Here is a 26,565-nt window from a genome sequence, read left to right as displayed (position 1 = left end):
TCTTCAAGGAGCAAAGGATTTGTTTTGACAAAAGAAGTGTAAACAGGATCCTAGTGAATAACTTTTCTCATGGCTGCTCCTGCTTTAATCAGTCGTATATTTGTTGGTGACCTCATGGTATCCAGACTGTCCCAGACTCTACAGAGGATGCAGAGGGGGTGGCAGTGGAGAGAATTTACAGCTCGGCCAAGGAGCCAAGGCCAACTCTGAGGACAGCAGCCAGGGGAACGAGACAGCACGTAGGTTACATGATCGCAGGTGTGCTGCGGGCCTCGGAGCTGAAGGAGCTCACAGCCAGGAAGGGGACAGCATACTTGTGTCAGGTGTTCTAGAGGAAGAGGAGGAGGGGAGCGAGGGCATTCCAGATCATTCTCCTGTGCTGGCCCAGTCTGCGGAGTGTAACTGTCTGGCTGATGGCCAGCCACTGAGCTGTCATGGGTTTTCCAGTCCTTAGTATGTGGCTGGAGCTCCCAGATACGGTGTGCACAGCAGCCCTGGGCCCACTGGTCATGGGTATGTCCAGGTTACAAGGGTGCCCCTCCCCCATGGGCCCCCAGAGGTTGCCAAATGGTGTCATTGGTGAGATGTCATCCACCTCTCAGGGTCCGAGGTCCTTGCCTGCTGCTGTTGCTGTGGATCCCTAGAAGCTGAAAGTTCCAGAACAGTTGTTCTACTCTTAGGAGGAGCTGAGTTCAGATCCCGTCTCTGTCATTTGCTGCTCTGTGGCCTGGTGCTAATCCTTCTCAATGCCGCATTTTTCGGCCTCATCTGAAAACAGGCTGATCACAGCATCCTTTTCATAGGTCTATTCTGAGGCCTGCAGGAGACAAGCGTGTAAAATGCCTAGCAAGGGGCCTTGTATACAGCAAGCGCCCCATTCATGTTAGCTCTTATTGTTTCTATGATTATCACTATACATCAGGTGGCAAAGTGGGAAAGCCACTGTCTGGCCCAAAGGTCATCTCTTTCTGAAAACTAGCTCTGCCAAATGCTATAAAAATCCATATCTAAAATCCGGACACCCCTGAGCTCTAACTCAGCTGAGCAAAGTCTGCGTTGAGACTCCAGCTTTCTCTGTGTTCGTTTCTGCAGAAGCAACAAGCCTCTCCCGTCTCTTGTCTGGAACATGGGCATTTGGTGAACTCCACAAGCATGCCCGTCTCCCCCACTCTAGCCCCTCTTGGTTCTGGGGCTGACTTAGGCAAAGATGTCTTGATGGGAGTTGTTGACATGGTCCCATGTTTAATTACCAGAAACCTGGGTCAGGTTCTAGGGGGCCAGGGCCACCCAGCTCCGTTCCTTGGAGAAACAGAGTTTGGGTGTGTCAAGTGGCTGGTATTCTAGGAGTCATGAGGAAGCAGCTGGGGGAAACCAGAGGTTTACCTGAGAGAAGAGTCCAGGAGCAGAGAATACCTGCCACCTAACTTTTGTCCTCTGTATCCCAAGAATGAGAACCAAGGAGCAGGTCTGGCCTCAAAATAAGAATGGACTCTTAACATGATGTTGGCAAAGAGCACTGGACACTTGGCAGGTGAAATGCTTCCCGTCTCCAGGAGTGAACAAACGAAGGCTGGCCGAGTCCCCGATGGGGCTCACTGTAGCTGGGGTCTTCAGAGCCTGAGACATCTGGACTTTCGGGAGATCATCATTGCCTCCACCTTCCCGGGCATTCATTTCTCAAGTACCTTTGGCCAGCACAGCTGTGAGCCTCACTGGGCCCTGGCCCATAGCCCAGGAAGAAGCAGGGCGGCCGCTCTGCACAGAGGCTGCTGTTTGCCTTGGCCCCTGCTGGCCCCGCCACTTCCTGGCCCCGCCCTCCCGCGGCTTTTGCTTCATTAGCTCACAGCTCCAGGTGAAGCCAGTCCCTGGGGCCCTGGATGGCCCAGCCGCCACGGCTTCAGAGCCCCCGCACCTCCCAGGCCACGGCAGCTCACAGTAAGGGTGGGTCAGATTGCTATCCAAGGGTAAGCTGGAAAAGCACTCAAGAGAGACTGAGGCACAGAGATGGGGAGTAACAACCCCAGGGCCTCACAGCAAACTGTAGCAGGCTGCTGCGGAAGCCAGGGCTTCTGGCCCTCAAACGGCAACCTTCCTGGGCCTTCTGGAAATACTGCCTTTAAGGCCACGCTTGCTCTGTTCCTGCTCTGGCCACAGTCCAGATGTGGGTGGGAAGGCAGCTTTGTGGGCTGACGGACTCCAAAGGTGGTGTGCTCAGAGCTCTGATGTTGGAGAAAGGCCCCATGCCCTGTGGTGTCTCCATCCCCACCAGGCTCCTCACGGTCTCCCCGGGGAGCTACCATGTTGGGAGGTGGGACATTGAAGCTCCTGTCATTCATCAGGCTCATTTTGTAAAAGGGGAAACCAAGGTCCAGGGACAGTGATGGGTCTGAGGTCATACAGGGATCAGAGGAGGAGCTGGAGGCAGTGTCCAGTCCCCTTGGCCCCATTCCCATGGCCCTGGCCGAGCTTTCTGGAAAGCAGTGAGTCAGGCAGGGTGCCACATTCAGGCCTACCTCACTTCTGGGGGCTCTGGACCCAGCATGGCTTCCCCTCCAAGTGCAGCACACAGCCTGGCCAGCATTGCCCTGGGCCCGGGCACCCCAAGCCCTTTTGTTTCCCTGGGACCGAAGCCCCGCTAGGAACAACTCTATCATCTAGTTGCTACAGGGAGACCTTCCTTTCTGGCAGACTCACCACTGGGGGTGTGTCGAGGCGGTGTGGACCCGAGACTTCTCCCCCGTTTGGAAGCCAGTGGCCTCCACATGACGTTGATTTGTTCATTCACTTGTTCCATCATTTGCGTGTTGCCAGGCACACCTGTGCTGCGGCTCCGGCCAGGCACTGGTCCGGGCACTGGGGATGAAATGTGAGCTAGACCTTAGAGTGAACACAGAGCTGCGCTCATCCTGGGAGCTTTCAACACCACTGACGCCGTCTCCAGAGAGTTGATGCAGTAGGCCTGGGTGTTTCCGTTTCCAAAACTGCCTGTATCTGCATGGACATTTATTTTCAAGGAGGAAAAAGCTTCTAGAAAGAATGTGACCGTAGAGGATAGCATCCTCAGGATGGGTGTGAGCGAGGCAGTGCGGGTCACCAAGAAGGGACAGCAGCCACCGTTGACGGAGCTGTCCCAGTGGCTGGCACCACCGCAGGCCTGGGCCCAGCTCTCCAGAAGGTTCCATCACAGGCCCCCTCGGGGTGAACACAGAGTGCAGAGCACCAGCTTGTGACCCAGGCCCCACACCGAAAAGGGGGTCATGTCTGGTGGCTACAGCTCCTGTGCTTCCGAGGGCCTCCTTGGTCTCAGTAGTTTTGCAGCTGTGTTTTTAGAATAGTTGCATTCCCCTCATTTGTAAAAATATTAAAAATCTAGAGAAATAGAACCAGAGGTCACACATCGGCGTGTCTCCTTTTTGCCTGGCCTTTTCCTGAGCCACCACTGCTGACGTAGCAGGTGCCTTTCTGCTGACCTCTTGGTGGTCGTGGTCACCTACTGCTGACATGGAAGGAAGGCTTCCGATCACGGAGCTGGGCTTTCAGTAGAGCAGAGGGCTCAGAGCACAGTGCTTCGGGCCTCTCACCTGCAGATGGCAGGTAAAAGAGCCAGGCCTGGAACCCGGGTTCCATCTTGGCCCCCAACTCATTCCAACATGCCAGACTCATCCCTACTACTGCCTGCAGTGCCTCTGTTTACCTGACTGTTCCCTGGGTCCACCGACGCCGCCCGCGCCTGTCCTTACCCACCTGATTCTTCGTTTCATTACCACTGCAAGGGAATATCTAAATTGTTTGCTTTTCTTGGCCTTGAGGCTAAGGGAGAGGTCACTGCCTGACTCTGGGGCCCCATTATTGCCCAGAGGGCCCCACGGTGACAGCATATGCTCTGTGTCCTGTCCAGCTCAGCCCCCAGCTCTTTTCCAGACTCTCGGTAAAACTCGAGACCAGAATGAGGGGGACAAAAGGCACAGGAAGATGGGGCTCGGCTTGGGTGTGTTTGTGTAATGTGCCATATGTCATTTTCTTTTCACATGAAAACATCTCTCTCGAAGCAATAGGAGCCCACTCAGCTGTTGCTAACCAAATACCAAATGTTTCCCTTCGCCTCCCTTGCTCCTTCCAAGAGGTGGGCTGTGAAGAATTGCCGTTATCCGTGATGCTATCTTGCCTTTCAAACGTCAGAGAGCTTTTTCCTTAGAGCAAACACTCGATTGTTTTTTCCAGCTTTGGCAGGAATTTTTAAGAGAAAGCTGTTTTCAAATCACTTTTCTGTTTATTGTTTTAGACCTGGAGTACAGCAAAGTGAAGGGCTCATGGCCCCTGCCTAATCCAGTCTCCTCACATCTGTTTTCCTAAATTGCCTTAGGACCTATCAGGCCCTCCCCACTCCTCGAAAAAACAAACGAAAACCAAAAAAAAAAAAAAAAAAAAAAAAAAAACCAACCCAAAAAACCCACCCCTGGTACTTTGGAAAAACAATGTTAAATAAAATAAAATAAAAATGAAACAACGCAAACTAATATAAACCTCCAATTGGTAGAAAGATGGTTCCAGAAATTGCTTTTGGACCCCCCCACCCCCTATGTACAATAAACATGTGGTTTCATTTCCAAGGGCTCCGGTGTTAGCCGTGTTAGCGTTTCCATTTCCTCAGGAAGCCGCCTTTCTTGCTCTTACTTCTGAAATGGAACGTGCATTTTCATTGGCCCCAGTTCAAGGAGCGCCTGGGGCAACAATGAAATCAGTCCCAAGCAGGTTCCAGTCAGCGACACCCCCCCCCACCCCCAGCCACGACTTCTCCTTGCTCCCCATCCGCGAGGGCCTGACGCCAACTCTCCCAGCCGGGGAGGGGGTGGCGGCCTTGCTCCCTTGGGTTTGTGGCCTTCTGAGGGGAGCCACGCTGTCCTCGCCGCCTGTGTTCTGGCCTTCAGTTGGGAAAATCTGGTTGCCCTCCAAGCGTCCGCATACCACAGCTCTTAATTAAGAAAGTATGTTCCCATTTCATGTCACTCGAAAAGAATGAAAACAGTGACAGCATTTATTTCTCTTCACTATCGATAACATTCCTGTTTCTGAGTCCACCAGGGGTTAGGAGTCTTGGAGGAATTGACTGGGTTGTGAGAGTCTAACCTTGGCCATGTGTGGACATGTGGCTTCCCTGTGAGAGGGAGGCTCCAAGGGAGGCAGAGGAGGCCGGCAGAGCCCCGGCCCCTGCCCTCTCCGACCTGGGAGTCCATGGCTCTGCCACGGGAGGGGCGGCTCTTGCCTTCTTTGGAGCCGATGTGGAGTCAAGTCCCCTTTCACCGGCTACCTCCCATTTTCTTTCTGAACCTTCAGAGTCGTCAAAGCCACCATTGCCTGCATAGAGGGGCTACGATCTGGCCTGGGGGCCACAGCTGATGCGGGGCCTGCTGAGCGCCAAGACCAGGCAGGCGCTCCCCCACGTTGCTAATCCACGGCGGCCACGGGTGGCCTCACCCAGAGTGCCTGTGTGAGACGTGAAGCGGCCGGGCCCCTGGTCAGGAGACTTGCCAAGGCTATAGGACAAATTAGTCCGCTCTGGCTGCTATAATAGAATACTTCAGACTGGGTATTTTAAACGACAGACATGTATTTCTCACAGTGCCGGACGCCGGGAGTCCAAACTCAAGGTGCTGGCAGATTTGCTGTCTGGCGAGAGCCTGCCTTCAGGTTCATCAACAGCCATCTTCTTGCTGTGCCCTCACGTGGCAGAGGGCTGAGGGAGTCCTCAGGAGTCTTTTATAAGGGCACAAATCCCACTCACGAGCACCCTACCCTCAGGCCCTAATCACCCCCAAAGGTCCCACTTCCAAATACCATCACAATAGGGATTAGGTTTCTGTATATGAATTTGGGGAGACACAAACATTTAGTCTGTAGCTGGTATCCTTGACAATAGACCTGAAGTCGTGGTACCGTGAGTGGCTTCTTAGGAGAACAGGCTGGGAGACAAGGAGAGACTCAGCACAGCGGCCAACACCACAAGCTGGTGGTGGTGAGGACAGGGCCCTTGTCTTGGAATTTGGTAAGCATCACGCCTGACCTGTGTAGGGTAAAACTGGAAGTGACTTGGCTGTGCCTCGGCCTTCGGGACATGCTCACTGCCTATCTCCGTGCGTGTGCCTGCAGGCTTGCGAGTGTATGTTCATTACCAAGTACATTTATTTGCTGACACCCTCAGTTAGCACTACATTCTGATTCCTGTCCCTTCTTGCCTCACTTCCCATCCCCAAGCAACTATCACTATTAATTTTTTTAAGCTGTTCTCTTTTTAAAAAATTATTGTAAGAACATTTAACATGAGATCTACCCTCTTTTTTTTTTTTTTTGATTTTTTATTATATTATGTTAGTCACCATACAGTACATCCCCGGTTTCCGATGTAAGGCTCGATGATTCATTAGTTGTATATAACACCCAGTGCACCATGCAATACGTGCCCTCCTTACTACCCATCACCGGTCTATCCCATTCCCCCACCCCCCTCCCCTCTGAAGTCCTCAGTTTGTTTCTCATAGTCCATAGTCTCTCATGTTTCATTCCCCCTTCTGATTACCCCCCCTTTCTTTATCCCTTTCTTCCCCTACCGATCATCCTAGTTCTTATGTTCCATAGATGAGAGAAATCATATGATAGTTGTCTTTCTCTGCTTGACTTATTTCACTTAGCATTATCTCCTCCAGTGCTGTCCATGTTGTAGCAAATGTTGAGAACTCGTTCTTTCTGATAGCTGAGTAATATTCCATTGTATATATGGACCACAACTTCTTAATCCAGTCATCTGTTGAAGGGCATCTCGGCTCCTTCCACGATTTAGCTATTGTGGACATTGCTGCTATGAACATTGGGGTGCATATGGCCCTTCTCTTCACTACGTCTGTATCTTTGGGGTAAATACCCAGTAGTGCAATGGCTGGATCATAGGGTAGCTCAATTTTTAACTTTTTAAGGGACCTCCACACTGTTTTCCAGAGTGGCTGTACCAACTTGCATTCCCGCCAACAATGTAGGAGGGATCCCCTTTCTCCACATCCTCTCCAACAATTGTTGTTTCTTGCCTTGTCTATTTTTGCCATTCTAACTGGCGTAAGGTGGTATCTCAGTGTGGTTTTGATTTGAATTTCCTTGATGGCTAATGATTTTGAACATTTTTTCATGTGTCTGTTAGCCATTTGTATGTCTTCATTGGAAAAGTGTCTGTTCATATCTTCTGCCCATTTTTTGATTTGTTTATTTGTTTCTCGTGTATTGAGTTTGAGAAGTTCTTTGTAGATCTTGGATACCAGTCCTTTATCTGTAGTGTCATTTGCAAATATATTCTCCCATTCCGTGGGCTGCCTCTTAGTTTTTCTGACTGTTTCCTTGGATGTGCAGAAACTTTTAATCTTGATGAAGTCCCATAAATTCATTTTATCTTTTGTTTCTCTTGCCTTTGGGGATGTGTCATGAAAAAGGTTGCTTTGGCCGATGTCGTAGAGGTTGTTGCCTATGTTCTCCTCTAGAATTTTGATGGATTCCTGTCTCACATCGAGGTCTTTCATCCATTTGGAGTTTATTTTTGTGTATGGTGTGAGATAGTGGTCAAGTTTCATTCTCTTGCATGTAGCTGTCCAGTTTTCCCAGCACCATTTATTGAAGAGACTGTCTTTTTCCCACCGGATGTTTTTTCCTGCTTTATCAAATATTAGTTGCCCAAAGAGCCGAGGGTCCATTTCTGGGCTCTCTATTCTGTTCCATTGGTCTATGTGTCTGTTTTTGTGCCAGTACCATGCTGTCTTTGTGATCACAGCTTTGTAGTACAGCTCGAAATCTGGCATTGTGATGCCCCCAGCTTTGTTTTTCCTTTTCAACAGTTCCTTGGAGATTCGGGGCCTTTTCTGTTTCCATACAAATTTAAGGACTGTTTGTTCCAGTTCTTTGAAAAATGTCCTTGGTATTTTGATCGGGATAGCATTGAAAGTGTAGATTGCTCTGGGTAGCATGGACATTTTAACTATGTTAATTCTTCCGATCCATGAGCATGGAATATCTTTCCATCTTTTTATGTCTTCCTCAATGTCTTTTAAGAGTGATTTATAGTTTCTAGAATATAGGTCCTTTACGTCTCTGGTTAAGTTAATTCCAAGGTAACGTATGGTTTTTGGTGCTATTGTAAATGGGATGGATTCCCTAATTTCTCTTTCTTCGGTCTCGTTATTCGTGTATAGAAATGCAACTGATTTCTGAGCATTTATTTTGTATCCTGCCACGTTACTGAATTGCTCTATATCTTCTAATAGTTTGGGAGTGGCTTCTTTTGGGTTTTCCATATAGAGTATCATGTCATCTGCAAAGAGAGACATTTTGACTTCTTCTTTGCCAATTTGAATACCTTTGATCCCTTTTTGTCGTCTGATTGCTGTTGCAAGGACTTCTAGTACTATGTTGAATAATAGTGGCGAGAGTGGGCATCCTTGTCGAGTTCCTGATCTTAAGGGAAAGGCTTCCAGCTTTTCCCCATTGAGAATAATATTTGCAGTAGGCTTTTCATAGATGGCTTTTATGAGATTGAGAAATGTACCTTCTATTCCTACACTCTGAAGGGTTTTAATCAGGAAAGGATGCTGTATTTTGTCAAATGCTTTTTCGGCATCGATTGAGAGGATCATATGGTTCCTGAGTCTTTTCTTGTTGATATGATGTATCACACTGATTGATTTGCGAATATTGAACCACGCTTGCATCCCAGGTATGAATCCCACTTGATCGTGATGGATAAACCTTTTAATGTACTGTTGGATTCTATTAGCAAGTATCTTGTTGAGGATTTTGGCGTCCATATTCATTAGGGAAATCGGTCTGTAATTCTCCTTTTTGATGGGGTCTTTGCCTGGTTTGGGGATCAAGGTAATATTAGCCTCATAGAATGAGTTTGGTAGCTTTCCTTCTGTTTCTATTTTTTGAAATAGCTTTAGGAGAATAGGTATTATTTCTTCTTTGAATGTTTGGTAGAATTCCCCAGGAAAACCGTCCGGGCCTGGAGTTTTGTTATTTGGAAGGTTGTTTATCACTGACTCAATTTCTTCATAATTAATTGGCCTGTTTAAGAAATCAATTTCTTCCTTTTTCAATCTTGGTAGTTTATAGGTTTCCAGGAAGGATTCCATCTCTTCCAGATTGCTTAGTTTATTGGCATATAGCTGTTGATAAAAATTTCTAATAATCCTTCCAATTTCAATGGTGTTCGTTGTGACCTCTCCTTTTTCATTCATAATTTTAATAATCTGGGTCCTTTCTCTTTTCTTTTGGATAAGTCTTGCCAGTGGTCTGTCAATTTTATTGATTCTCTCAAAGAACCAGCTTCTAGTCCTGTTGATCTGCTCTACTGTACTTCTGGTTTCTGCTTGATTGATTTCAGCTCTAATTTTGGTCAACTGCTTCCTCGTGCGTGGATTAGGCCTGTCCCTCTGTTGCTGTTCCAGCTTCTTGAGGTGAGAATATAAAAACTGCATTTTAGGAGATCTACCCTCTTAATAAAATTTTAAGTGCACAGTACGGTATTGTTAACTATAGGCATGACGTTGCACAGCAGAGTTCTAGAATTTAATCATCTTGCGGGACTAAAACTTTATACCGGTTGAACAACCTCTCCCCACTTCCCCCTCCCCTAGCTCCGGCAATCACCATTTTACCCTTGTTTCTAAGAGTATTTTAGATACCTCTCAGAAGTGGAATCATGAATATTTGTCCTTCTGTGATGGGCTTATTTCACTTAGCACCTCAAGGTCCTTCCATGTCGTCACCTGTGGCAGGATTTCCTTCCTTTTTAAGGCTGAATAATATTCCATTTACGTATATGGCACATTTAGAAAAACTCGTCTATTGGTTGATGAACATTTAGATTGTTTCCACATCTTTTGTGGTTATCGTGAAGAGTGTCCCAATGACCACGAGTGCAGATACCTCTGAAGTCTTGGTTTCCGTTCTTTTGGATAAATATCTAGAAGTGGTAATGCTGAATCATATGGTTGTTTTCTTTGTAATTTTTTGAGGAACCTTTGAACACTTTAAGCCAGTCTTGAAGGTCTACTCACTGGCTCCCTGTGGTGGTCACAGACCTAGCCCTGAATTCTATCCTTAACACACCTTCCCCCATGCTTTGCCATGCCCTCCTGGCTTCTCACATGGGGACTTACCTCCTCACTGTAGCTTGTCCTTGCCCTTTCCCCCCAACTTCTGGCCCCATTTCTCAGGCTTTGACCTTCTCCTTCTCCTTCCCCAGCACTCAGCCTCTGCTGGCATTGCTGTCAGCAAGGTGGTCAACTCCCATTCCATGCTCCAGTGTGCTCTCCTGTGGGCATCACCCCTGACGTGGGCCCAGCATCATAAGAGCAATCTGTGCCCTCTATGCTGAGACACCTTCCCGACCATTCCCAGCAGGCCTGCCGTACGCAGTTCTGTTTCATGCACACTGTTAGGTGACTGCTCTAACTAGCCCTGTCTGTGAACATGCCTCCTTCCTGCCTCGACTACTAAGCACACTGCTTAGGACTAAGACAAAGTCCGTGGTGCCTTGTCTGCTCATAACAAGGCCCAGAATACGGTGCCCATTAGGGGTTCAGCAAGCATCTGTCAATTTGCTAAAGGGACTATCTGCAGGGAAGAGATGGTTCTGTCTGAAGGCATGGCTGGAATTCAGTTCAGTGTTACAGGAAAGTGTGGCGATCCTGCTTTCCTATTCATGGGCATGCCTGGGAGGTGTCAAACCCTTGGAGACACCAATGACACATGTGGTTTTCTTAAAGCCAGTTCAGTCCAGCTCATCACCAAAGCAGGATTCCTACCACAGGGGCTGCACCCTCCCTATGCAGACAGCAGTGGCTCCCCAACCAGTGACCTCTGTTCACGTCTCAGGCTCCCTGCTCCCCACCCCATCGTCATCCACCTTTCTGTGGACTCCACTTGAATCACATGTGCTCTAAAATCACTGGTTCCTGATGGGACACTGAGTCCATCCCGTCTCCTGGGACTTGGAGCCCAGCTATTTCCTGGGCCCAACCTGTCTTTGCAACATGTTACCTCCCACCACACTCCTGCATGCACAGTGAACCCAGCCGCCCCCTGGGGCACTCTTTTGATCAAGGGTACAGCTTAGTGTCCTAGAGCTTATAAGGGGCTTCATAGACCCTTCCCCATTTCCAGTCACCTTCCTCTAGATATGTTTCAGTTTGCCATGTCCACTAGACCTCTATTACCACGGCCAGGGTCACATCACAAAGGCCACACTCCCATTCTTAGTCCTAACTGACCACCAGCTGTTAACTCTAAGCCTGTTACTGGATCATTAACCTGCCAGTAAATATAGGTGTGCTTCCTCCCACTCATCCACCCCACCCCACCCCGTTGTTGAATTCAAGAAGAGAGTCTTAAAGTTGAAGGAACCTTCTTGTATCAAAAATCAGGAGACATTGGAAGACAGTTTGTTAAATGAAGGACCCACAGGAGTAAAGCTAGAGTAATTACATGATTGGTGGATACTTTGGGATAGAGGAGCCTGATGCCCCCTCATAACTTATATAACAACAGCTTCTTTCTGGCTTAGAGGAAAGGGCCAATGAAGCACGTAGCCCAAAGCAGGGTTCTCATGTTCTAGAAGAGCTGGTGTGTAAGTATGTGTGTGGACAGCACCTGCATGGCTGTGTGCATAACATACCAGGGTTCCCCTAGCCTGAAAGATAGAGAGATTCAGAGACAGAAAAAGCTCTGCCCTTCTTTCCGGGATGCCCCTCCCCATCATACCCAACAGATCACACTTGAGAGGAGGGGTGTGGGCAGGGCCCTGCAAGCTGGATTTAAATGACAGGAAGGCTTCTGTAGAAACCAAGAAGAAAGGGTCTGCTCTGAAGATGTATTGCAGACCTCCTCATGCTTCCAACTTTGTCATCTCACTCTGTAGAAACGATCCACACCTTGGGTTGTGCTTGGCAATTTACATCTCCTCCCGTCACTCTGATCAATTTCCAAATTCATAGTCTCCCTTCTATGACCTCGTTCTTCATTTCTAAAGGAACTGCAAACGTTGCACTCTGATTTTGTTGGTGGCGATGCTTCCTCAGAAGATAGGCCCATTTATCTTTATATAAGCCTGAGAAAAGAATCCAAATAGATGATTACTGATTCTTTTATCTCTTTCTGGGCTTCCAGTGAGTGGCTTTCTTGCCTGGGATCCTCTGTACAGCTGGGAGAGGCATGGAACTGAGGTGCTGACAGCTTGTGTTGGAATCACATGGTGTTTACTGTGCTGTGAGTTTATAACAGCCTTGTTTCCATACTGACAGCAAATGCCATATGGAGAGAAAAAATCCTGTCAGATGAACCCTTACGGAATCACAATATGGTACATGAAATCTCTTAATTGCTTTTGGAAATGGGGAGGGGCACATTGCTCAAATCACATAAGCGGAGCGGTTCTCTGCCATAATCGAATAAAACTGGAGTTTGACACTAGGTAATTTACTTTCATTCTGTATTTGTGCTTGGGGAGGTTCAGCTGATTGGGAAAGGGTGAGGAAGTTTGTTTTCCTCACCTTGGGGGGGAGTCAGATCAAGTGGGAGGCAGTGAGAATGCAGGCTGTATCTGCAGGGCATCATGCTAACAGGTGCGGGCTACAGGCCGATCACCCTCTCAGCTCCCACCTTCCCAGATCCCCTCCTGTAGCTGACGATAACACTCCTCTAACTTGACATTTTATTACTGTCACTTGGGATCTTGTCTGCTCACCCACACACTCCACCTTTTCCAACAGAATCCAAGCTCCCTGAGGTCTGGGACTGCGTCCCATTCCCCCCCCCCCCCCCCCACTGACTGATTCTGGCACCCGCTGAGGTGGGTTAAATGTTCGTTGGAATGGCTGTTTGTGAACCATCTGTGCGTGGAAAGGTAACCGACTTAAGGCAATAGTCCAGGGCTAGTTTCAGCCCCCAAACCACTTGCAGAGGGGATCAAGGGGGGAACTGGAAGGTGGCTACCCATGTTGATCAAAGTATCCAGGAGAGAATGAGAAATTTTTGAGTGCTTATCTTATACACGCTGTGCCTAGAACTGTGACTCCCCACAAAAAGTCGCTGCCCTCGGGCAGTTTTACCCAAGAGAGGAGAAGGGGGCTGTAAAACTCTCCAGCCTATATGCCCACTCACGTGCTCTGTGAGTTGCAATAGACAAAAACCTAACACCAACTGACTTCAGCACTCGGTCGGGTAAATACATGTGCAGGCACCAGGCTGGCCTCCGGGGGACTGGCTTCGGGGGCTCCTGTGATGTTTGCAGCGCGGGCTTTCTTTCTTCTGCACTCAGCCCTGCCTTCCCCTATTTCCTTCTCTGTGGGTTCTCACTGCCTGGTGGGAAAACAGTTGTGGCAGCTCTTAGTTGACTGATCCTAAGACCTTGGCATCCCGGAGAGACGTCCCTCCCCTTTTAGAGAACTCCTACCCACTCAGGTCGTGCGCCTTGAACCTATCCTTGTGGCCTGGAGACAGAGGGGGCTCTGATTGGCTGGGGCCGAGTCACATGTCTGCTTCTGAACCTATCACTGTGGTAAAAACCGGGACCTCTGATTGGCTAGGGCTGAATCATGTGCCCATCCTTCACTCTATCTTGCAGCTGGGAGATGACGGCTCTGGTTGGCTAGAGCTGGGTCACGTGCTCTAGGCTCCCTTAGAGCCTAGGGCTGGATTTTTACAATGTCAGGAAACGGAGATTCCTTGAAGGAATGGAGATGGAACAGACCAAGAGACCCATAACTCAATGGTAGCAGGTGGTGTGTCGTAAACATTTTCTCTATGTTAAGTTCTGTTCTGAGTCTTTTCTACGCATTGTCTTATTTAATCCTCACGACAGTCCTGGAAGATAGGTATGATGAATGTCCCCAGTTTACAGATGAGGAGACTGATGGATGAGAGTGTTAAGTCAGATGCCTCAGGGTGCACAGGCAGTGCGTGGTGAGGCTGGCTTTGAACCCGGGCAGCTTAGCTCCAGAGCCCATGCTCACAGCCACCACCCTCCCGACAAGACACAGCTTTGCTTTCTGTGGATGAACTCTTTGGGTGTCAAAGTGAGTGGACGTGATGGTTGTGTTCATATCTCCTTGTCGTGCTCCTTATCTTCAGAGAAACCCCCTCCACCGGGGTGATGGTCCTTGTGCCTCCTCTGCATTCGGCGAGGAGATAGTCGTTCCTTTTGTTTGGGTAGCTCTCCCGAAGTCTAACTTACCCTCTTCCCGGTTTCCCGTGAGGTCACCTGACTTTCTAGAGCAACTGCACAAAGGTCCAATGATCAGTGTTTGACAGGGTCAGAGGCAACATGTCTCAGTCAGTCCATTGAGCATCTTTCTGGTCAGAGAAAGCCCTGCAGAGGCTTTGGCATCATTGCAGGAAGAGCCAGAAGGAACCTCCACCCCCCCCCCCCCATCTTACCTCCAACCTTTATTGTCCAGAGGAAGACTGAGGCCCAGAGAGAGCAAGTGAGTTGCTTGAAGTCACATAGCAAGTCACTGACCAGCACCCGGTCTCCAGACCTCCAGGCGTGGAGTCCTGTGCTACATTTCCTCTTTAGAACTCTCTTGGCTGCTGTGTGGCTGAAGCCTGGTCACTTCTTGTTTCCATGCCTCCAGCTCCTCAGCTGGAAAATGCAGGGTTTTCATAATTTGAAGTGCTTTGAATTACAAGTAATTTTTACATCTTTTCAAACTGCCCTAAACAAGCTCATAAATAAACTTTTCAGATGTGGTTTGAGCTGCAGGCACGGTTTGATCCAGAGATTCATGACACCATGAGGACACCAACTTTACTTGTAGTCATTTTCCCAGCTCTGACCTCCTCTGTGCGTGAGCCTGATCATAGCAGCTTCCCTTGCAGTGTCGAGAGCACTGCAGCAGACTTGGCCTCACACCCGTGCACCCCAGCACCCAGAGGAAGAGAGAACATTTCTGCTCCGTGTGCCCAGGCACTGTCTGTGGTCCACTCCGATTGGAACTGGCTTGAGTTACATGTCTGCCACCCTTATCCAGTTACTAAGTGGGGAATGTGACATGTGATCGCCATCCGGGGGTGGAGTCACTGTCCCCAGAACTGCTGGCATATCTGGCATACAGGAATCAGGGCATTGGAAAGGGGGAGTGGGCTAAGAACTAGAGGTTGGGTCATAACTGGTGCTTTCCTCTAAACTGCCCTTGTCCCCTCTGAGTCTTCACCGCTTGGAGATAAAGAAAGGGTCCTGAGAGTTGGCCAGTCATCTTGCTCCATCCATCTGGGGCTCTGGATCCAGGTGTGGGTTGATTGGACGGCCCTGCCTGGCTCTCTCCTGCATCTCACCACATTCTTCTTTTCTTGTTTCCAGACAGGGATTACTGCAGTTTATGTGACAAGCAGCCAATTGGAAGACTGCTTTTCCGGCAGTTCTGTGAAACCAGACCCGGGCTGGAGTGTTACATTCAGTTCCTGGACTCAGTGGTAAGTCCCTGGTCCTGGGGAGGCCCTTTGGTCCTCTGTGATCAGTGATTGTTTTTGCCCAGAGGAAGAGATAGACCATATCGTTTAGAAGGGTGAAGAATGAAATTGTTGTTCAAGAAATTTCCAGTGGAGACTTTGAGAATATTGACTTGTCTGCAAGTCTGCACCCACTGGGTGACCGTGGATGGGCCACCCCCCTCTCTGGGCCTCAGTTACTACTGCTTTATAGTGAAGCCCTGTCACTTCTCTGATTCTGGGAGCCTGGGTTATGCACGGTAGTGCCAGGGGAAGTTGGATAACACCCCAAGGTAACACTTGGATTCCATGGCCCCTTTTCCTGTATGAAACCCCTTTTCTAAAATTCTGAAGCTTGTGTTTGTGTACTTATTTATTGTCTACTCTTCCGCTGGACTGCAAGTGCCCTGAGGCCAGGACCCTGGGCTTCCCATCACCCCTGCCTAGCACAGAACATGACACATACAGGCTTTAAGGGAACATTTGTGCAATGAACATGTGTTGGCCGTTTTAAGCCAATCTGACAGTCGCTGGCTCCAGAGGCTGCTGGCATGTGTGAGTTTGACGCCATATGGAGACTTCCTTCAGATTTACCAGGCATTGATTTGTTTAACAAATGGTGCTTGATCTGCATGGGCTTTTAGGACAGGATGTAGGAATATGCAGGAATTCCTTAGCGCTTGTGCAGGAAGGCAGGGCACCTCAGAGACCAAGGAATGGGGTATTTCCAGGCGCCCCCTTCCCAGGGCAGGCGACTAAGATGCTGCTGTTTCTTAGAGGCCCTAATGCCACCCTTGGCTGCAGTCGTCCTGACCTCTATCTTGGTTTGGGGGACAGTCCTGTGGGGCCCAGGTTTCTGTGTCTGCTTCAGGGTCTCAGTGTGGATCTCTAGATTTACAAACCAAACTGCCCACTGAGTGTCTCTGCCAAAAGTCACCTTCCCCCAGACCCCCAAATCTACCAGGCCTGATATGTTCCCTGATCCAGTGGTCAGCACCCAGTCACCCAAGCCTGAAATCTTTGCAATGTCCTTGACCCCTCCGTCTTCCTCATCTCTTCCCCCATCTAATCCAGGACCATGTGCTTGATTTCTTGACCTCGCAGACCAGTTCCCCTCCATAGCCTCTGTCTTGGTTTTAGGGGAGGCTCTCAGCATGTCTCACATAGTGACTATAATAGTTTTCAACTTTGGCTGAGTAATAGAAACACCTGCCTTAAAAAAATACCATTGCCTGAGCTGAAGCCCAGACTCATTAATTTGAATCTTGGCGGGGAGTGGGGGGGGGGAGGGGGCTAGTAGTTTCATAACTTCTCATAATTTCAAACTGTAAAAAGTAAAGTCAAAGAGCAGTATATGCACCCTTCACCCCACTTCAACCATTATGAGCTCATAGCCAGTCTTGTTTCACCATGTCCTCCCCACCTGTAGCATTTTGTAGCGGATCTAACACATACGATTTCGTCTGGGAGCATTTCAGTTCAGTATCCCTGAACGATCAGGGCTCTCTCACACACGCACAAATCACCACAATACCCTTAGTGCAGCTCTCAAAAAAGTAATTATAATTATTATCATCATACATTAGTGTTTAAATGTCCAACTTTCTTATACTTTTTGTAAATGCATGTTTTAACAGGTTATAGCCATCTCTCCTTGCTCATCCAGAAGAGTGCCCCGCGGTCTGAATTCTGTTCTGTCACCCCATATGTCATGTAATAAATAGGTTCCTCTGAATTGCTTGTAAATTGCTCATTGAATCGAGAAACTTGACCAGATTCAGTTTCAGGTTTTTTTTGTTTCTTTTTTGTTTTGTTTTTGGCAGGGGCAGGGTGACTTCATAAGTGGTTTCTTGTTCTTCCATCAGGGGACATTACCCTCTGCTTGTCTTTCTGCTAGAGATGGCAGCTGATTTAGGCAGTGCCTAAATGTGTTGATTAATTAGGGATTGCAGTGTGGCGACATTCTCATTTTGTCATTCCTTCTTCATTTGCTAACTGGGAAACTTCCTTTCGATTACTGTTTCGTTACCCAGTGATGAAGTTCATGGAGGAGTTGCTTCATTCTTTCCCTGTATTTATGTTTTCTAAGTACCCGATCAGTTCACTAGCACCCTCTAATATAGTAACCAATTTGTTTTAAAGGCGTGGATTTAAACATGGATGCATTTCAATGTGTGGTGGTCATTATCCTTATTGATGCTCTGTGATCTCATCGTTGGCCACCAGCTTGGCTTCTGAGCCCTTGAGAGGACCCAGTAGTCATGGTCACCTCTTTGCTCTCTGGTAGGATGCGATGTCACAGCTCATCTGGTATCTTTCCTGCCCTAGACCTAGAGTCTGTTGTATCTCCAAGGAGCCCTGGTTCCCTTACCGGGAAATGGTACTTGGAGACCACAGTTTGGCACTAGGGGTGCTCATTGGTGCCAATCCATGGATTGGCCCAGATTTCTAATAGATGTTGGCATTTTTCAAGTTGCCTGTGACTGTGCTGTGTATCCAGGGTTGGGAAGCATTGACATCCAGGACAGAGTCTGAGTTCTGAGGCCGAATACCAGGCCTTCCGCTGCCAGGCCCCTACCTGCACCATTCATCCTTAACCTTCACCCGGGTCTTTCTTGAGCCCTGCATTTTCTGACTCGCCACCACCCAGGTTGAAGCCTCTCGGCCCTGGCTCCCTCACTCCTGATGCCTGAAATGCCCCCACGTGCCCCTCAGGAGAATGCCTGCTTGTTCCTTGTTTTCTCGTACTCTACTCTCAGAAGCCTTCCCCAGCCACCCCTCCCTGCTGTGCCCTCTGCTCCAGGGGCTGGCTCCAGCACGCACCTGAGCCTCATTATTGGGCTGTGCTGGCGGAGTGGTGTATGAGTCGGGCCTGTGCAGCCTCCACAGACAGACTGAAGGAGCAATGCTGGCTCTGCTGCCAGTGGGCAGTGAGACCCTGGGTGGGGGCTGAACCCCTCCGTGAGAGATCGCCAGGTGAGTATGTGGTGGAAGAGCAAGGCAGGCAGGGGAACAGCCAGTGCAAAGGCCTACAGGCATGGCATCTGTGGCTGAAATGGAGGGAGCAAGGGCAGGGAGGGGTCTAAGAGAGCTGTTGATTATGCAAGACCTTGTGCCATTAAAGAACTTTGACTTTGACTTGGAGTGAAATGGGGAGCCACTGGAGGGTTTTGAATAGAGCAGTGGCATGGTCGGACTTGGGTTTCTAAAGGATCCCTCTGGCTCCTGTATTGGTGGGGAAAGGGTAGGCGCAGGAGCTCTGATAGGAGTCCAGGGGAGGGCTGATGGTTGCTCAAGCCAGCGAGGAAGCATTTGGCAGTGGTGAGAGTGGTTGAATTTGGGGCATGTTTTGGAGGCAGAGTTAACAGTATTTTTGGATGCATTGTGGGTGAGACAGAAGAGTTACGGATGACTTCAAAGCATTGACCTGAGCAGATGGAAGGATGGGGTAAGGGAAAGGCTGTGGGAGGCGTGTTTGTAGGAAGACCAGGAACCCCATTTTAGGCACGCTCAGCTGGAGTGTGACTCGGACATCCGAGTGGAGATGATTGAGGGGAGATGGACGTTCAAGTCTGGCATCTGCAAGAAAGGTCTGGGCTGGAGATGGAAGATTGGGAGCTGTCAACCTATAGCCGGTATTTAGGGCCGTGGACTGGGTGAGCTGACCAAGGAGATGAACATGGAAGGAGAGACGAGGACCAAAGACCGAGCCCTGGACCAACGCTGCTCCCTGTTTGGAAAAGATGAGGCATCGCCAGCTTTGAGACTCGTCTAGAGAGTTGATGAGGCAGAGCAGGGCAAGGCTAAACCCAGGAGCCAGTGGAATTTTCCAGCCACGTGTCTTGTTAGACGCTTATAGTCAGTTTGAGAAGAAGAAAAAAAACATCCAATGGATGCCCATTTTCATTCTGGTCGTGCAGACGTTCCCTTTTGCTGGGCCGGTACCAAGAGCTTTTTTCTGGAAAGGAAATGTGAGTCTGGCTCCCTGTGTTGATGCGACAAATGTTCTTTACATACGCCTTAGCTCGCCGCCACTCCTAGGGGCCAGCCCCGCCCCTAGCATTTTGTCTGCATCTCTGGGAACTAGCAGGGCCTTTTCATCACCCATCCTGACGTCAAAGGACCAGCCTTTGGAACACCTCTTTTACGCAGGAAGACTTTATTGAGTTTTCCAGGGCTGGCGCGGCTCTCGTCTGAAATATGTTTTTTCCTTCCATCCTGACTGGAGCTCCGAGAAGGCAGCATACAGCCCGGTGCTCCCTGGCTCAGCCAGCACCGTCCACACTGTTCCCACCTCTGTGTTGAATTTCTACCAAGTGGGGTTTATTAAAAATAACCCGTCCTCGTCAGGCTCTGACGTAGTCCCCAGGAAACATTGTTGTCTTACACAGTCCTAATGTCTGAATTTCTCAAGTCAAGCAGGAGACCTGTGGCTGTTTTAAAATGGGGCCTGGGTGATTGGGGGGCAGCAGAACTGTTTGTGTATCATTCACCAGGCTGCAGGGGTCATGCAGCCCTTGGTCTTAGTTGTCAAGGGCCTCCTGGGAGCCTGAGAAGGACTCTCTCATTGCCCTCCCACAGAGAAATGGGGTCAGTGACCAAAGTCAAAGCCGTGACTTGATTTGGGCTGAAAGAGGATTTGCCCACCTGGTCAGGGGACCAGAAGGGGCTCCAGTGTCAGCCTCCATAGGCCAATAGGGTCTTTTCCACAGCCTTCTTAAAGATTGATGTACTTCTTCTCTCACCTGTTTTCTGGGAGTCTTGATGGCATCCCAGAATGATGCCCGCCTGTCCCCTCACTTGGGTGTGACTAAAAGTTTTCAGGTCTCTTCTCTTTGGGGTTAGGGGAGATCTGGGAGATACTCAACCAGTTCTTAAGCACCTATTTCCTGGATGTCTCCAGTATATCATACTCTGTTCTAGCAGTCGGAGACTACACACTGAGTAGGAGAAGAAAGTTCCTGCCCTCGTGGAACTTGCTTTCTGATTAAATGGAGGATTGAAAAATGAAGAAATTAAGTAAGTGATACTATCTACGAGTTCAGATACGGAAGTATTCACTACCTATCGCTGTATAAGAAATTACCTCAAAACTGAGGAGCTTGAACCAGCAAGAAACACTTACTATCTCATGGCTTTTGTGGGTCAAGAATTTAGGGATGATTTACCGAGATGGTACTGGCTCCAGGTTTCTTACAAGGTTCTATTAAGATGTTGGCTGGGGCTGCAGTCATCCAGGGCTTGATCTGTTTCCAAGTGTATGCGCTTGGCTGACAGGTTAGTGGTGGCTGTTGGTTGGAGGCCCCAGTTGTTTTCCATGTGAACCTCCCCCACGGGACTGCTTGAGTGTCCTTACCCCATGGCTGGCTTTCCCCAGAGCCAGTGATTCAAGACGGCATGCTAGAAGCTGCGGTGTCTGTTATGACTGAGCCTCAGAGGTTCCATAGTGTCATAATGTTAACACAGGTCAGCTCCTTCCAGTGTGGAAAGAGCCTTCTCAAGAGCGTGAGTAACAGGAGGCAAGGATCATGACAGTCTCCATCTTGGAGAGTGGCAACTACAGGTTGGAGGCTACGACAAATGAAATCTTGTATCAGGAAGCGCTAAAAGGCACTTCAAGCCATTCATTAGCCCAGAACTGCAGGAAATCACTTGAAATCAGTGGGCTATCACTTGGCATTAAATATGCCTGGTTATCCTGAAATTATTTGTAAAACGAAACAATTTGCTGTGCCTCACCACAGGAGTCAAGTATCCTGCTTCTCTTATTTATGAGTCATACCCAGAATTTGTCTTGTCTTTCTGTCACTTCTGTGCTCTCCCCAAAGAGGGGGGGGAGGGAAGTAATCGTTCTTCAAATGGACATGGAGACCCTCAGAAGAGTTGGTAATGCCAGACCCTGGGAACAGGGTCATCTTGAAAAAGTACCACTTATAAAATGGGTTCATCTAGTAGACCTCGATGGGATTGTCCAGTCCCCGGTCCCCCACCCAAACCCCTGAACAACATGGCTCTCCTGGAAGCTGCCATGTTCCTAATGGTGTCACCCCCAGTTCATAGTCGGTTGGAGCAGGGATGAGCCTGTGAGCCAATGTAGGCCAGTGATTTCTTCCTCTGGGATTTATAGAATTAAGAGGAGCTCCTTCTCTTGTAGAGAATGCTTAACATAAAAAGCCCGGGAGCTGTTGACTACCATGTGCCCCTGGAGCAAGCCAGTCAGCATTGAGAGAGACCAAGGCATGTGTGAGTGCACACACATGTGGATGACAGTGGGTTCCAGAAATGCTCATGTGGCTGGCTCCTGATAGTCTGGGCCTGGCTGCATTTCACTCTCCCCACAATATTGTTGTTCAGTCCATCCTTGAATTCTAGGAGCTAAGAGATAACGGTTTTGCCCAAACTAGGTTAGGTTGGGATTCTTCTCACTTAGAACTAAAAGAGTAACAGGGAGAGTCAAAGGCCCGTGCGTGGTGGCCTTATGAGCCTTGTTGGAGAGTGAAGATGGAGAAATAATTCTGGGGCTGGGGAAGGAGGAGAAGCAGCTAGGCAGTCCAGGGATGGTAGAGGGGGTGGGGAGAGAGCCACTCAGGGTTGAGGCTCTCGGGAGAAGGATGACGGGGCAGGCAGGAGGTGACAGCATGGCCCCTCTTCCAGGGGACTCTGACAGCTGCTGGGGAATTTGTTACCTCACCCACGAGAAAGGTGTGATACCCCTTTCCTCCTTCCTTCTTTTTAGCCTTTGCCCCAGCCAGGCTATGTTGCATAAGTATGATCTGGGGTCCCCTTGGGGTCACTCTTCCCACTCTCAGGCTATCCTCCAACATGGCCATGGGTCGGCTTCTCCCTCCCTCCTTTCTCTGGTCCTGTCCCATCTGTTGCCCTGAGGGGGGCCAGTGACTCTCTTCCTGACACAGGCCTAAAGGGCTCCTCAGGTGGCAGCTAGAGACCAGAGAATAGTCTACCCGGGTGGATACAAGCTTTGGGGCTGACCAGACCCACCGGATCCTGGGATTCCTGGGGGATGTGCCCCTCGGCAGTGCTTCCTCATTCTAGATGGGGAGCAGAGAGGGGGCAAGGTCAGGGCCCAGCCTTCTGAAGGACTGTTCAGTCAGGGTTCCGGCAGGAGATGGACGGCCCGCCCACAGTCAAGTGCAGGGCTGTTGGTGGAGTGCTAAGCAGGATGGGTCTTTAGGAGACGGGGCCAGGAACCGTGGTGCCCAGGTTGGGGGAGGGGTAATTGCCCAGCCTGATTCTCGCCTGCCCTGCACCAGGGTACAGAGAGACTCCAGAGAGGCAAATGGAGACCTCCAGCCCACACGGGCAGCACAGGCAAGATGCCGAGGCCGGTGTGGGTGGAGCTGGGTGTTTCTCCAGAAAGGGCCGTGGTGAGCAGCCCTGCCAACCAAGCGCGTCACTTGTCCCCGCTGCGAGGACTCTGGAAAAGCTGACCACATCGGTAATTACAGAAGCCGGAGGTGGCAAGACCTCATAGCATCTCTGACTTCATCTTCTTGTCAGGGCAGGAGAAGGTCTCCCAGGACGAGGAGGTGACATCCGAAGTTAGTCAGAGGCCGAGAGGAATCCGGCTCAGACTCTGCTCTTTAACCCAGTGCCGGCTGCTTTGAAAACGTGGCAGGTCCCCTTTTACTGGCTTGTGGTCTTCATGTTTTTAAAAATCGTCGGAGGGAAGTGTGTTTTAATAGAGAGGACATATTTTCACCAGCATTTTCTGAGATTGATGATGCAATTAGAGCAGACCAAGAGGATGAAATATTAGGTTTATAAACTAGGATGTACACCGATGTTTATACTCTTCGGCAGGCAGGGTTCTATAAATAATTCTTTTGCCTTAAACTCAATGGAGCGTTTTGCTCTCTGTGTTATAGCAGCGTCTCCTCCCCAAAGGCCATTTCTGCGCTTGGCATAAATCACAGTGCGAGGAGAGGCTCCTGAAATGAGCACCTTGGGTGTATCTGGGGAAGAGAGGTATCCCCCGAGTGGATTAGTGTAGGTGCCCTTTGGTGCTCTGGCTGTTAGGGTTGAGCTCCCCGGTTTCAAATGGGCCTTACAGCAGAGAGGACCGCACCCGTCCCCTCCGTTGGGGGAGGGGATAAGACCTAGCACCTCTCTGGTTGAAGGGAGCTCCCTTACTGATGGAGGTCACGGGGACAATCCTTGCATGCGGTTTTCTCTCTTTCCATTGAAGTCTTTGTCTGGCTGCCATTTCCTGAGCCAACGCTAATTGTAAACTTCTGGGCTGTTGGCCCAACCTCTTATTTGCTGCTTCTGTTTTCTGGTCGCAGCTGATTTCAGCAGCTTTTGCCCACTACCTGGGCAAGGGCGTTCCCACAGCAGTGGGTTCCTGGGTGGTCCCCCGCCTCGGGTGGCGTGACCTGCCTGAGCTTTGCCCGCCCAGCTGAGCCGCCATGGTGCCTTCTCTCTGTAGGAGGCCTCTCGGGGGTCACTGTGGAGACATGGCCTGTCACTCCAGGTGACTTAATCAGTGTGGAAAGCCCAGCTGGAAGCCTTCTGTTGGTTTTCTGCCTCCCAACACAAATGCTCTTCAAGTGGTGGTGACCTGACATGGACTCTCAAAGAAAGGCCTTTTGATCCTGGGCTGGGGATGCCTGTCCCCGCGTGCTCCCGGCTGCCTCCCTGTGGAACTGTGGCGCCCAGCCGCCCAGCCGGGCCTCTGCTGGGAGGCAGCTGACCTGAAAGTGATGTTATTTTTTTAACGTGGGTTTTAGTATCCAGAGCAATAATATTTTCAGCTGGTTATTGAGGCTGATTAATGAGCTTCAAGCCTCCATTTGGTTAAATAGAGCCGCCTTCACAGATGTATTTTGGGACAGTGCAAATCCAGGGTTCTGCATGGGATTGAGTTACCCCAAAAGGTGGTCGGCCATGTGCCCGGGGCCTGGGCCCCGCAAAGCAGTCTGGGTAGATTCCCATGGTGCCAGACCACTAGGAGGGTTTCCAGAGTGGCAGGACTCTAGGTGCTTCTCTCCTCATCCTGGAAAAAGGGTGGTCAGTTGTGCTCTAGAACTCCGAGCCCCTCCGGAGACATAGCTCCCAGCCCTCTCACGTGCCCACACGACTGTATTTGAACTGGTTATTTGTGCTCTCAGAGCCTCAGTTTCTTTATCTGATAATTGGGAATAATGATCCCTACTTTGAGGGTGAGTCTATAACCTACTCGATACCGTGTTAGTTTGGGGGGATTGTTGGGGAGCATCGGTGGAGAAAATAACAGGAAAAACTCAAGGGGGAAGAGCCACCTTCTCTCCTTAAATAGTCTCAGGAAATCATCAATCAAATCAGTTCAACAAGAAACGATCAGTCCCACAAGGCTAGTCTTCATGGTGTGGAGTCATCGTAGAGGGAGACGCACTGAGCAGGCGGGCGGCCCATGGAAGTCAGGAGGCTTGTGCTCCTCTCCTGACTGCCTCGACCAGCTGTGTAATATTGGGCCCGGCTCTTGGCTTCTCTGAGCCCCGGTGTCCAGCTCTGTAAATTGAGGGGGTTGGATTCTTTCCAGAATTACTATCCCATAGCCCTGTGATCCAAATGATGGAAGTGTTAACATTTCTTTCTTGGAGAAAAATCACTGAGCCTTGATTCTCTATTAGAAGAGAAATGGTAACACAGGAAAAACCCACTCGTGTTGATTGGAAATGTGCCTGGCTGCATCTGTGGGCATTCCAGTTGCTGCCTCTGCTTCCCCCTTTCTGGAGGGGCTTCTGGACTGGCCTGGGGGGAGATTGGACCCTAGACACTGGGTGGTGGGGTTGCCGTGAACTGGGCCAGGAGGGCCGGGTGCCTAACTCCACCGTGTTTCAGTCCGTGTTGATGTCATTTACTGTCTCTTTTGAAATAGCTGTACTTTTGGACCGAGGTTGACAAATCCTTGGGTGGTGGATTTTGAAATGGTTATAAACAATTTGCAATTAGTTCTCTTGTCTAAATGAGAAAGGCAGGCTTACCCAGGCTTCTTGTTAACTTGAGGCCTTTTATCCTCTTGGCAAGTGCGTCAGATGTGAGCGAAGGAGCCCCTCTTGAGGTCAAGGAAAATAAAAAGGTTTGTCTTTTGGAGGTCCCGCTGACTTGGCCAGCAATCTGGAGTCCTGAATTCCTTGGAGTTGTTGAGAAAGAGCTCCGGTTTGGAGATGGAAGCCTCAGTCCTGCCATCTGCTCTGCATGACTCTGGCCGAGTCTGCTGAACCTCCTATTTTTCATATGCAGGCGAAGGGGTGTAGTGGGCACCCTACCCTCCCACATCACTGCCTGGAACCTTCTGGAAGTTCAGATAAGAACATCTGAAAAGGGGGCCTGGATGGCTCAGTCAGTGAAGCGTCTGCCTTCTGCTCAGCATATGATCCCAGGGTCCTGTATCAAGCCCCCCACTGGGCTCCCTGCTCCACGGGGAGTCTGCTTCTCCCTCTTCCTCTTCCTCTGTGTGCATGCGCGCCCTCTGAACACCTGACAAATCTCTGTATCCTCATTTTATAAGCTGAAAAGCTGCAAAAGGTAAGGCATCTATATTTGCGTTTTCTCCTGCAAGGCATAGTAATGACAATGGTGATAACTACGGCAGCTGTTCATTGAGTATTATCATGTGCCTGGCTCTGGGCTGAGAGCTTCGTCACATTCTGTCTGCCCTGTAGTAGGTGCTTTTTCAGTCTGTGTTTTATGGAGGTGAAGGAAACCGTCTAAGGTCATGCAGCTGTAAGGTCTGAGTGACCCAAGGCAGCCTCTCGGAGACCTTCCAGTTTGGTGGCTTGTTATTTTCCAGTGGCTTCCTGTGATTTATCTGAGTCGGTGGTTCTCAACCCCAGCTGCCCGGAGCCCTGCGCTCCTGGCCAAAGGGTCGGAGTCTCTTGGGGTGGGGTAGGGCCCGAGCTCCAGTGTTTGCTCCCGGTGGTCCTAACGTGCCGCCCGAGAGGAGAGCGCCTATTCTGATAAGCACGTGTCCCTGCGTGGTGCAGAGTAGGCTGGACTGGACGTCAGGGCTCCTTGGCCAGGTCTTCTCCCCAGTCTGGGCCTCAG

General features: G+C 49.7%; 1 protein-coding gene across 2 annotated transcripts in view; it reads left to right on the top strand.

Moving 5' to 3' along the window:
- The window catches only part of GRK5 (G protein-coupled receptor kinase 5), a 209,971-nt gene that overhangs the window by 130,820 nt on the left and 52,586 nt on the right, over nucleotides 1–26,565 (top strand). For both annotated transcript variants that reach the window (XM_045803255.2, XM_045803256.2), the window contains exon 3: nucleotides 15,392–15,504. In XM_045803255.2, the coding sequence (XP_045659211.1) occupies nucleotides 15,392–15,504 (113 nt within the window). The remainder of the gene's footprint in view (nucleotides 1–15,391; nucleotides 15,505–26,565) is intronic.

The sequence above is a fragment of the Ursus americanus genome, chromosome 6, assembly GCF_024610735.1.
Source record: "Ursus americanus isolate L20-20 chromosome 6, mUrsAme1.1.p, whole genome shotgun sequence".
Classification (NCBI taxonomy): domain Eukaryota; kingdom Metazoa; phylum Chordata; class Mammalia; order Carnivora; family Ursidae; genus Ursus; species Ursus americanus.
Note: the sequence above shows the minus strand (reverse complement) of the source record. Positions and strands in the feature narration are given on the sequence as shown.